We start from the raw sequence: 12,969 nt of genomic DNA, 5'->3' as shown, positions 1-12,969 counted from the left end.
TGTGCGCAAAATATGGGGCTGCATTGTTCCAGACGGCATTTTGATTTCTAAAGCCCTTGACAGGGTAATTGTTGTAATAGGGTATTTTGGTGAGCCCTCTGCTTGAGGCTGTCCAAGCAATGCAAATCTCTCTGATTTCTGTAAATGGATCCCTTTCACCGAGCCCACGCAAATGTGTCACAGTTTAAAACTGAAAGGGTTTTATTTTTCTGCCTCCAGCAGCAGCTACAAGCATTGAGATCTGCAATTAAAATGTGCAGACGCATGTAGGAGTAAAACTGACAGATTATAATTATCAATAGACAAGGGGGGAAACAAAAATTAATTTCTGAGGCAAAACATATAATTTGCCTTTAAACGGTAATAGCTATTCCATTCCTCATGCAATTTACTGCTCGACAAAATCAGTTGTTTGGGATTCCAGCATCTCTCCCCTGCCCCAAATTACATTGACCTATGGGAGTGTGATGTGGGCTTTCAAGTGGATGTCAGTGGACAGTATATGAAAATGCAAAGATAGCAGACAGCAGAGGCTATGGGTGCAATCCAACTGGTGGTCCTAGTAGTGTTGTAACTGGAGAATCTGCTAATGGGGGTGAAGGGAAAGTATCTGACAATTACCTCTCCCCCCTGCAGCCCCAAAGGTTTCTGATAATCTGTTCTGGAAGGGTGGGATAATGCAATGCAAGAGAGCATCTCAGATAGCAACACTTGCTTTGAATAGGGTGGGGGGACAGTGCCATGTGTGCGAGGCAGTTTCCTATAGGCTTCTAGTGTGTGTGTGTGTGTGTGTGTGTGTGTGTTAGATCAATTGGAACTGCTTTTCTCATCATGCTGAATGGCACGGGCCTCACTCCTGCAAGAGCAGTGCAATTGCTGTACAAATGTAATCTTAAAAAAATGCAATGTAAATTTTATAAATGTAATAGAGGGATAGAGGGATAACCTTTCAACAGAGGAAATGCTTAGGAACAAAGAATGGTAATGGACCTGAGGATAGCTCTGTTGGTAATGTGAGGGTGCAGTGCATATCTTACAATGAACAGGTTTTTTTTAAAATCCCCGAAATGATACAGCATTGCTCTTAATGGAGAGGCAATCTTGCCCTTCTTTGTTTTTAAAAGCCTGCATGAGAACTTGTGTGATAAATCAAGTCAGCACTCACTCACTGTTATAAACTGTAGCGATGGAGATGGGTCACAGGATTGTGCCTAATCCTCAGTGATATCACAGATATTGTTAAAAAGGCACTCATGATGGTCTTAGAGGAATGCACAGATGTCTTTCACAGGACATGGCACTTGTGATTTGGGGAATGGGTTTCAGATCCAGGTTATGGAATCTGAAGGAAGGTTCCCCCAAAGCCCAAATACTTCCCTTGATCTCACACGCTGGTATCACTTCGTATTGACTAGGGGCAAAATGACAAAATTATGACACTCAAGCAATAGACTTTCCCCTTTCTACCTCACACAAATAGCTTCTTTAAAAAAATATGTGTGGCATCTTATGCTGCTGAAATGTAAACCTTAATACTCGAGTCACTTCCTTATCATCAGAAGTAGAAGAATGTGTATTTTATGAAAATACTCTCAGTCTGTGATGACATTTAATTAAATTGGATTTACTAAATGGTTCAGAAAGCCTGTTTTCCAATTAACTGAAGCGTTTCACAGGCAGGCTATTTCTCTACCTGCTGTGGTGTCTTAACAGCACAGGCATGGTGCTCAGGCTCAAAGATTTACCAAGGCCAGGCCCTTCTCGAAGCACTGTGCCAGAAGCTAAAATAGAAAGAGGGACATGCTCTGATCTTATCTTGCCAATTCTAGTGTAAGAAATACAGCTGATATAATCACTGAAAGATTTCAGAATTATCTGTTTACAGGCGAAATATGATTTGCTCAGTATTTCTGTAGTCGCTGACTGTATATGGATGGACTATGAGCTGCATGTCATACAAACACATCAGAGATTGTGTAGCTGAGAGAAGTGTATTTTGTTTTGTCAAATTCTGCTGCTTCACAGTGCATCTGTGATCACTCTTGGCTGCGAGGTGGGGCAAAGTAAAAGGTGCAGAGGTGTCGCTGCCCGAGTGCAGGTTCAGTGAAAGAAACGATAGCAGCATCGTGAAAATGCACAAAAGCTGGAAATTCAATAATCCACCCCCCCATTCTCACACTGGTGGTTTTGTTTCATCAGTCTCAATAATCACCTCATTCCATATGAGTTTGTCTGTGAATCCCTCTCAATGGTGGAGCCCCTTCTGTCTTCAGAGTTGTGGTGAGGGTGCACAAGAGACAAGATCTTTTTATATGGTGCCTAGACTGTGGAACAGTGCCCCAAGAGTGGTATTCCTGCCCCATCACAGCCCTCTTTTAGGTAGGCAGTCAAGCTTACATCATTCCAGAAAATTTGTAAGGAATTGTGACCTTATGTCACTGTTTCTGTCTGTTGCAGTTTTTTCTTGGAAGATATGTTTTTGTACTGTTCTATAGTTTTATGGCAAGCTTCCTCAGATATCAGCTTACAGAAAAGAAGGGCATAAATTGTAGCAGCAAAGAAACACTTATTATTTATTTGTATGTTTATATTTTGCATTTCTTCCGTCATCGAGCTCATGGTGGTATAGGTGGGGTTTCCAGATCCAGATCTACTTATTTCAAGTGAGATACCTTCATTATTATTTGTCTACATGCCTTCAGGGGTGGAGAACTTGTGGCACTCCATATGTTGCTAGAGAACATCATCCCTGACCATGCGTGAAAAAGGACCAAGCTGGCTGAGTTCCAATTGCAGCTCTTGGGCTACAGGTTGCCCACCCCTGGCCTACCACTTCCCAATCATCAGTACTTGTGTGAGAGCATAGCCTTCACCCTCTCAGTTATGTCATTTAAATACACATACTAGGCTTGCCGATCAGAAGGTCGGCGGTTCGAATCCCCGCGATGGGGTGAGCTCCCGTTGCTCGGTCCCTGCAAGTAGATAAATAGGTACCGCTTTGGCGGGAAGGTAAACGGTGTTTCCGTGCGCTGCTCTGGTTTGCCAGAAGCAGCTTAGTCATGCTGGCCACATGACCCGGAAGCTGTACGCCGGCTCCCTCGGCCAATAAAGTGAGATGAGCCCTGCAACCCCAGAGTCGTCCGCGACTGGACCTAATGGTCAGGGGTACCTTTACCTTTTACTGAACTCAGAAAGCTTGGGAAAGTAATTTGTTATTAGGGAGGCAGGTAGCTAAGCAAGTGCATGTATCCCTGGAGGTTTTTAAGGAGCTCTTCCTGAAGAAGCTGTTACCCAGGGAGTAAAATTGAGTTTTTAATAATACTAGCAACATTAAAAAAAAAAAATTGTGGAAAGCAAGCTCATCAACGATTCCATCACACACACACCACTGTATCACTGCCATTCAGGAACATAGATACCACATTCTGAAGATTTCATGCTAAATCAGGATGGTTTTGCTAGGTACACAACTGACCACGTTTACCGTAATTACATTAAAAAAGGTAAATCTTTTTCAAAAAAGCCAGATGCATTTTGAAACCTACCATGTACTTGAGATTGGTGCCAGTGGCCTCTCTGTGATGCTGTTTAGCCTGTAGTAATCCAAAAAGGTTCTGGCCACATTCCTTCCTAGTTTCATATCTGAGTGTCTAATTAAGGAGAATTGCTTAAAAGTGTTTTTTAAAATCCAAACCAGCTGTAAAGGTAAATTACAGTGATATGATGCATAAGTAAATTTGAGATTAATACTCCAATAGATCTGACCTTAATATTTATTAACAGGTTTACAAGTGTCATAATTGGGTATCACTTTTGTTCAAACCAAATAATATGTTGCTAAAATTGTAACGTATGCTCCCACTTGGATTACCTCACGCACACTCATGTGACTTGGCTACTCTGAAGAGGATTCTCAACTCCTGAAAGGGAATGTTACGTACAGCTTGATTATGTATCACCTTTACATAACCTACTGAACCAAACACCCTCTCCCTCCAGCAAGCACCAATGATTCTCCATGATTTTGTATGCACTTCCATTTTGTGCACACATACATTATATTATTAGCTTTTTGTCCATTCTGAAACTTAAATCTATTTGTGTCTTGTACAAATGCAGTTATCAGTAATTACCTGATGCAATTTCCAGTAGTGGGGAATTCCAGAAGTATAACATTTCAGGGTTTCCAGGCATCTTATGTAAAGATGCCAACTTCTAAATGAAGCATTTGTTATTACCTGCCTACTCACATTAGGGATATCAAAACAAATGAATTTAAGATGCAGAGTTCACACTCTGTGGGGGGAAATATCTCTGCTCATTATTTTTTCTTCAAATGGAGAAGATGACTAATGTGAAATCATGTAAAGTCTTAGCTCTGTGGCTGAAAGCTGGAAGTATTATACAGAGAAACTAATCCAAGAGGTTTGTAAATGAGCTACAGTCTAATTGTAGAAATGACCCTGAAGCCTATGCAGGATTATTATTCAACTGGGGCAAAGGGAGACAAAGTAGTAGAAATACCTTTTTATATATATATTCAGAACCAACTTTTATTAGCACGAATGTGCCGGGTTTCACCTTGAATCAAGCTATTTCTCATAAGGGGGGTAAACCTGAGTCTGGATTGTACCACTTCTGACTGTAGGTGGGGGAATCACATCATGGAAATCTGTAAGAACAAGACTTCACACTCTTGGAAATAACTGAGCTTTCATTTAAAACAAGGACACTAATCACTTCAAGTAATGTTTGATGTCAGCTCAGAACCAACCACTGTTTGCCATGAGGGACTTAACCCAAGATCTAGGCAGGGGTAGAGAATCTGTGGCCCTCTAGAAGATGCAAGATTATAGTTCCATTATCCTTGAACATGCTTTAAAAAAAGAAAGAAAACATTCATGATATCATTCAGAAGGTATTATTATTATTACTCTGCTTCTTAATGTAGCACAAGTCTCAGTGACCAAAACCTTTTCTAAAGTCCTGCAGATACACTGTGCAGCACCTGTTTCATTTATTCTTTCTCCGGATTTCAGCTTAACTACATTTGATGTAGGTGCATATGAGAGGTCAATTGTTTCATCTATCATTGGCTCCAGGTGTTTAGTACTTCATAGATCTCCTGCAGAAAGCTGCATTGGTAGTCTGAAAAAGCTTGATCTTGGGATGTTTCTCAGTCACTCTTTGCAGACAATTGCATCTCTCACATGCAAAGGAGATAAAGGCTTTGCACCTTTACTATTGTAATGATTCTCTTATCTCAACTTCAGATGCGCTCCAGTGTCTCTGTCCTCTAATCAGTTGAGCTGGTAACAAATGAAATAAGGGTGCTGAAAAAGGTGGGCTGGTTCTTAAAATCCACTGTACAGGGACTCTTTGTCCACTATAATTGCAGCAATGTCTTCAACTGGTTCCTTTTTCTTTCTTTTGCTTGACTTTTATTTTCAGTTTTTCCTCTTACACTATCCTGCATTTGCATTCTATAAAATTATGCCACAGGAGAGAGAGATAGGGGGGGGGGGGGAAACTTACTTGACCCAATGCAGTGCTTACTTCAATGGAATTAACAATGGCTGCTTCCCTGGATTTCAATTTTCCAAATGTGTTCCCCAGAACATTGGTTCCTGCTGTCATTACCATCCTTGTGATGGCTATTGGATTAGTATTCCTTCCTCTTTTCTGGCCCAAATGACATGGTGAAAGACCTGGCTCTTGGAAAAACAGAAGTGGCAGCAGTTTCTCCTCTGCTAGTGGCTACATTTCAATACCTTTGGAAGGAATATAAGAAACCTTAGCCCCCTAGGAAAGGATATCATTTGAAGTTAATGGTGGGTGAAATTTCCTGTAACGCTATCAATTACCCATTTTTACCCATCCCAACTGGTCAGATAAAGGCGCGTAAAACCTTGCTCTTTATTTAAATCCAAGTAAAACACCATATTTCTGATTAGTTTCAGTTTCTTATTATGCAGTATCCTTTCCACTTCTATAGTCCTCTTTGCTGTCATATTGAAACACTTTGGGGAGTCATCCATTGCCAGTTTTCACTCAAGAAGATTTGTTGCTCCTGTTTAGTGTCAGTCTGCTCACAACCATTCCCTGTAATCGCAGCTTCAAGAACTGCACACAGAGCCTTCTTCCAGCAATAAAAACCTCAATTTGGAAACCTGTTAGCGCTATGAGTCTTTAGGGGAGATACTAAGCACTGTAGCTTTAATAGCTCACTGATCATTTAATAATGTTGCCACTGCAGAGACCAGTCGCACTATGATCCATCCTTGCGCTTGTTTTACTTCTTAAAATGTGGGGTCATTTTGCTTTCAAGAGTGTGGGTTGACTTTCCACCCCCCGTTTTGCAAAGCAGTGGCAATTATTGGAAATAATAAGACTCCTTTCAAAGCCACAATCTCATTTTAATAAGATCTGTTGTGTCATTTCTATGCCACAGTGAGTGAGGCTTCTGCCGCGATAAGGATTTGACAAGGGCAAAGCCAGTTAGCAGCGCCGTTCAATATTTGATAAGTCCTTTGGGGGTCTCCATCAAACGGATTGGATCTTAACTTTTATGTCTCTTCTAGAGGACAGCACCTCCATCAGCCTGAAATACTATTGGCTGGGTTATTAGTTATGGAACTCATCCAAGTCTATCCCCCTAAGAGGATTAAGAACTATGACCTTCTAGACTGGAGGTATCATTTGACAGACCTGTGTGCTTCTTTGTTTTATGCAAGCAGTTAAATTATGAAAAAAGAGGAGGAAGAGGGAGGGAGATGCATACAGAGGAAAAAGCCAACAACAAGATACAGCTCTGCTGAGTATGCCAACTTTGCTAGAAAGTCAGTTTTCCATTACAGAAATTGCGGCATTTATCAAGAAGAGAATTTCCTCTCTTTCATGTAACTATGGCCTAGGAATATATTTTTGTTGGTTTCATTAAGAAATAGGTCCTTAGGTGTGTGGGTACTGATGTTCAAGACTATGGAAGCTTTTCCTGAGTTGAAACTCTGTCTTGTACATCTCTTTCATCACAGTTGCACTAAATGAGCATTATAAATCATCCTCTCCTCTCACACACCCCATCTAGCAAACCAAACAATTCTCCCCACTATCTGGCTGAATATTTTCTCAGCTTCAAAATGCAATCCCCCCCCCCTTTAATGGTCACCTACACTTGGGAATGCATGTAGAAAATTAGAATATCAAAGAGAATGGTCCAAGCTAGTCAACTTCCTAATGTGCTAGTTTTCTATGTACATGGATTTTTAAAAACAGGATAATAGAAAGACTGGCATTCAGTTACCATAAGTCTGTTGTAGTGGGTTGCAGGTTGGACACTCCATATGAGATTTTGAGCTGAGTTGCATGTTTAAAAGAATCATGAGAATGTATATATAAATACCTCCCAACATACTTGCATGTAGAAAAGCTGCATGTTGTGAATGAGCTGAGCCTTCTCTGTGTAGTGCTAATTTTCTCTTTGCAAATAGTTGTTTTTAGGGATGGGGGACAAAATTGGTTGAGTTCACATTTGAAGGTGAACCTGCCTACCGTAATTTGCTCTGCCTGAAGCAAAAAGTGAACTGGAGGACAGCTATCCTTTGGAATTTGCACTTCTCTGAATTTTGCAATGCAGCTCTCCAGACAATGTGTACAAAAAATGCATCTATTTGAGTAAAGTGTGCATCAAAATGCATAGATTTGTGAAAACAACATCAATGCATTACATAAATGCTAATGAATTTTCACAATGACCCTTTAAAGAAAGGAAATTTGCAACTGATATGGACAACGACAGAAGCGTCCAGATATAGCTTGTTTGTTTTCAATAGTGGGCTGTATTCAAACATGTGGTCCTGCACCTGTAGTCTGCAGTGGTGCAATCCAAGAAAGACTGTACTTTATTCTTCTCAGCATATACATTAGCAAGCAGACAAAACTCAGGAACATCAAGTGCTTTCTCTCTTTCATTCTTTTTTAGAAAAAAGGTGCCAGTACTCACCATGAAGTTGTTATAGGAAGTGACACACTTTTAACATGGGTGTGTGTGTGTGTGTGTGTGTGTGTGTGTGAAGGTGCCAGTACTGTGTACCTTTGAGTACCCCCCAGAAAAAGCACTGCCAGCATCAATAGCTCTATATCTATGTGAAAGGAGATACAATTCACTGCCCAGTGATTTAACACAGATTCTTTCTAAAAGAATATAAGCTGTTCCCACAACATATTTTAAAGCGTTATAAATTGTATTTCAAAAATTATGTTCTGTCAAGATGATGGCACAGACTGCTTTCCAACTACTTGTCTACAAGCTGAATCAGAAATGGATCCCTTTACAGCACATTCCTATACATACTGCACCTGTTTAGAAGACCGGCTCATTGAATTTAATAGGATTTACTCTCAGATCAGCATGTCCACTAATCTGTTATGGGGTTTTCTCCAGTGCTCCAGAACATATATAGAGAGAATGCAGGTCACATGCAGCGGGGGAGGGGGAGCCCTAATGCGCATGTGGAAATCCTTGCACTGACAGGATGAGGGACTTGGATAGTACCTTAAGCAGAACTCATATTGCACATGTCAGTTGGGGTGTAGCCTCATGTAACCAGACTCTGAACACAGAAGAAACAAATACGAACAATCCATGCAAACCAAGGGCAATGTTCAAATGTCTTGCCTGGTACAATGCATCACAAAGAAACTAGAGGAATTACCTTAGTAAACGCTACTTGGCACGCCAAATTGAAATGGATCAGATTTACTGGAAAAGAGTAAGGAAATCTGATGTCCAAGGACCTGGTCTGAATTAAGTAGAAAGGTTTTCAGTCTTCTTGTTATATGTTGGATATTGCTGTCATGCAGTCACAACAAGGGAAGGGCTCCCATAACTTATCCCGTTTGACCTCTTGCCAAATCAGCATTCCCAGCCTTATACTGTACAATACCTGATTAACAGCCATCCATTCTCTTCTTAGAGACCTTTTGGGAAGGCTGTTCTGCAACTTCCCTGAGGTATTTGCTCTACAGCCCACCTGTTCTTATGTCTAAAGCATTTTCTTCACCCCTAACGTTAAGAGCAGATGAAGTGGCATGGAAGCCAATTTGCTTGCACAGAACCAGCAGGCTCTATCATGATAGAGCTCCCCCGGGGGAAAGGTTGACAGCCTCTGATGCTGTACCTTTAAAAAAAGACTTGCAGTCCCTAAGTAATAGTCATGCTCCAGTGTGTTTAGTATTTTGGCTGAGCTCAGTGCAAACCACAGTGATTTAAAGCTTGGAGATCAAGTAGGATACAGCAGATTCAGAATTATTTATTTCTTTACTGCAGAAAGCCTCACTGCGGATTATTTACTGCATGTGGGGCTATTTAGGATGGGGGGGGGTTGTAGATTGATTGAATTTTTTCAATTAAAACAAGCAGTCTTTTAAAAAGATTTAAGGTTTTATCAGTGAGAAGAAAATAACTCAAAAGAGGCAGAAGCTCTGGTAATTCTCTGGCTGCAAATAGGGGCCAAAGGGAAGGGGGACTAAGGAAACTTTATTTTTCAAGGGAAGGTCAAAATTAAAATGGGGGAGAACCTACCAGCATTACTGTTCTCTCCTTCACAACGTTCATGTTATCTCTCCTCCTTGGTTATCTATGATGTCTGCTAATATTTATTGGGAGCAAGGAATTGTTCTGGGGATTAATTACAATCAGAGAGCTGTTTCAGTCCACAGCACCATACGTTGCATCTGAATGAGATCTAGTGATATTATTCATATAGCATCAATGTATGTGAGGAGGGGGATGAAAACAAGGTTTGCAGAGGTCAGGATTTTTCAGCCTAATTTAAGGTGCTGCATCTTTTATCTGAGGGAGTTCAGCGTTTTTTAGGAACATTAGTTGCATTCAGGCATCTCAGTAATAGTGCCAGTTTAGATTTTTTTAAAACAACAACAACAACAACAACTGATATTGCATCTTAATCACTTGCATAAATGTAGTGTTTCTGTATGCAATGGATAGCTGGAATTCAGCTGAAAGTTCTACTCAACACAGTTCCAGTGAATTAGGAAGCAAATGGGAACTTGGCAAAACCTACTTTATAGCCCCGAACAAAATTATTAGGTGCTTATCAGGACTGCAGTAGGTTAAAACATTACTCTAGACACCTTTAAAGGTGAAGAGGGGAATAGACAGTGGTATTCATGAGATTCAAACTAGAACGGGCAAAGGGCAAATGGAGAAATTACATGGGGTGATCTGCAAGGTTAGTCAGAGTAGTGTTATTGGGGAAAGAGGAGACAAGCAAAACGAGGAAGAGGCAATAATGAAATGTCAGAGGATTAAACCAAGGGGGTTTAGTCCTCTGAGGGTCTGAAGGCCACATTTTCTTGTGGGCAAGTTTATGGGACCTGAATGCCAATGGTGGGTGTAGCCAAAGGCAAAAGTAGGGGCCTGAAGGGGCACATTTGGCCTCTGGGACTGAAGCTTCCTGGCCATGAAAACTACCCTGCGCATCCCTGGGAAATTTGCCCCCCCCCCCCCCCGGTTTTTACTTTGACCACCGCTGGAAAAATTCCTGAAGATACCCATGCACCTCATAGATCATACAGGTATTGGTATATAAGACTGCAGCATGATTTAGTTTTGATTAAGATCCATCTGCAAATGTTAAAGCACTGTAACCATCTCTACCAGTGGGTTCTATGTGTTGTTTTTGTCCTCAGGTGTGTTGGTCCCCCCCCCTTAAATGCATTGCGTTGCTAAGAAGAGAGAAAGAACCTGCTGAGGGATGCTTGCCTCATGAGTTATCGTAGATTAGAATTTCATAGGATAAAATCCTGGTACAACAGCCCTGTTTTTTCTAAAAAGCTTTTATGTACGTAATCCATAATTTATTATAAAAATGGGGTATTAGAAGGGGCTGTAGGAAAATAATTGACTGGAGGAGAAGAAGTAACACTGTCAGCTCCAATCCCTCAAGGCCCATAGATTTCCCCAACCTCAGCTTCCATTCCCTGCTTAGATCTTGGGCACCTGCCAAGTAAGCAATCTGAAGAGCTACATATTGACCAAGCATAATTGCAGTTCTGATTGTGCCCAATAACAAGGAAAGATGGAGCATGGGGTTGAGAGGCAGACTACACACAAGAGAGAGAGAGAGAGAGAGAGAGAGAATGAGAATATATACCCCCACACCACTTTTCATTTATAGGAAAATACCAAAATGGTTTCCAGTGTATTAAAACTATACAAAATCCTATTAAAATAAACAAGTTAAATAAAACAGTATCAAACAAAATAATAATAATAATCAGCACAGTAATCCGGTGTGAGGTATCAGTACTTGTTGTTGTTGTTGTTGTTTAGTCGTTTAGTCGTGTCCGACTCTTTGTGACCCCATGGACCAGAGCATGCCAGGCACTTCTGTCTTCCACTGCCTTCCGCAGTTTGGTCAAATTCATGCTGGTAGCTTCAAGAACACTATCCAACCATCTCATCCTCTGTCATCCCCTTCTCCTTGTGCCCCCCCCCATCTTTCCCAACATCACGGTCTTTTCCAGGGAGTCTTCTCTTCTCATGAGGTGGCCAAAGTACTGGAGCCTCAGCTTCAGGATCTGTCCTTCCAGTGAGCACCCAGGGCTGATTTCCTTAAGAATGGATAGGTTTGATCTTCTTGCAGTCCATGGGATTCTCAGGAGTCTCCTCCAGCACCATAATTCAAAAGCATCAATTCTTCAGCGATCAGCCTTCTTTATGGTCCAGCTCCACTTCCATACATCACCACTGGGAAAACCATAGCTTTTACTATACGCACCTTTGTTGGCAAGGTGATGTCTCTACTTTTTCAGTACTAACTGAAAACTGATGTCTCTACTATCAGTACTAACTGTCAGCAAATGCAGGCTAAAGTACATTGCAGATCAGCTGCGTTCAGTTTGGTAGATCACAAGTTGTGCAAGTTGTCATGCCCTCACTCAGAATAAGCTAAACAAACCAATGCTCTGATTCAGCCCTGCCCCTTATATTCCCACACCTGTCGTAACCTAAGCAGTTGTTAAATCCTCTCTCCCCCACCCCAAGTAGTTATAATTTCCTGGCCAGTAATATTTTTATAGTTCATTCTCTCTAGGAATCCTCTTGCTCCTCTCAAATTGTGTCAAATCTCCCGAAGAATTCCTGGGCTACCATCTGCCTTAAGGAAGATGTGACTATGGACAGAGTTCAGATACAGTCAAGAGCAAATGATCAAAACAGTGTTGTCATATCCACTGGCAAGGATATTTTGAGGTCTAGGCTGAGACTGAATGAGTGAAGAAGGAAAGGAGTGCTGGAGCAAATACAAGGGCCAGAAAACATTGCCATAATAGTGTGTTTCCTAGACCCTACTACTGGAAATCATGTCTGGACAAAAGCAATTCTGAAGATGCATGGCAGGAAAGTGATTTTATGCATAATTTGCAATGGTAGATGGAAAAAAACAAAACAAAACACCAGCACCGCTTGCTCTGTTTTGGGGGGTAAGCTTACATTCCCAGCCCAAGATGTATAAACAAGATAGCCACTGAATCCCACTGATGAGAATTTAGTGCAAGTCCTTAATTAAAGAAGAACTAGAAGAAGAGTGCATGTCAGTTGAACACACTCAGGAGAATGCAGGAGCTTGGTGAAATTGAACAGGGGAAAAGCAAAAAATAGAAAGTAAATGGAAATTGTTCAAAGGTAATTGAATGTATGTCTGAGCATTTATGTGTGCTAGCTAGCAATAAATACACTTTGCGGCAAAGCAAGCCAGTATGGGCAAATAAAGAAAGTGCAGAAAGCAATCAAGGGGAAGGAAGAAGCATAAGCAAGCTGAACTAAAGTACTGTTTTGAGCTGGAATGGGAGAGGAATAAAAGCCAGAGTGAGAGAGTCAGTTTGCACTCCTGCAGCTGATGCAGAATTATAGACATGGCAAGTAGGACAAAGCCCACACAATTG

The 12,969-nt window shown here is 41.2% G+C and overlaps 1 protein-coding gene and 1 long non-coding RNA gene across 4 annotated transcripts in view; one reads left to right on the top strand and one right to left on the bottom strand.

Annotated features, from left to right (window-relative positions):
* LOC114599023 (BEN domain-containing protein 5) overlaps positions 1-12,969 on the bottom strand; it is a 723,068-nt gene that overhangs the window by 2,324 nt on the left and 707,775 nt on the right. For all 3 annotated transcript variants that reach the window (XM_028733533.2, XM_028733534.2, XM_077928752.1), the window contains exon 12: positions 3,546-3,642. In XM_028733533.2, coding sequence (XP_028589366.2) covers positions 3,546-3,642 — 97 coding nt within the window. The remainder of the gene's footprint in view (positions 1-3,545; positions 3,643-12,969) is intronic.
* The window catches only part of LOC144327798 (uncharacterized), a 66,781-nt gene that overhangs the window by 22,390 nt on the left and 31,422 nt on the right, over positions 1-12,969 (top strand). The gene's annotated exons all lie outside the window — the stretch shown is intronic.

This window comes from Podarcis muralis, chromosome 5 (assembly GCF_964188315.1).
Source record: "Podarcis muralis chromosome 5, rPodMur119.hap1.1, whole genome shotgun sequence".
NCBI classification, from domain to species: domain Eukaryota; kingdom Metazoa; phylum Chordata; class Lepidosauria; order Squamata; family Lacertidae; genus Podarcis; species Podarcis muralis.
This window is presented reverse-complemented; position numbering and strand designations above follow the sequence as displayed.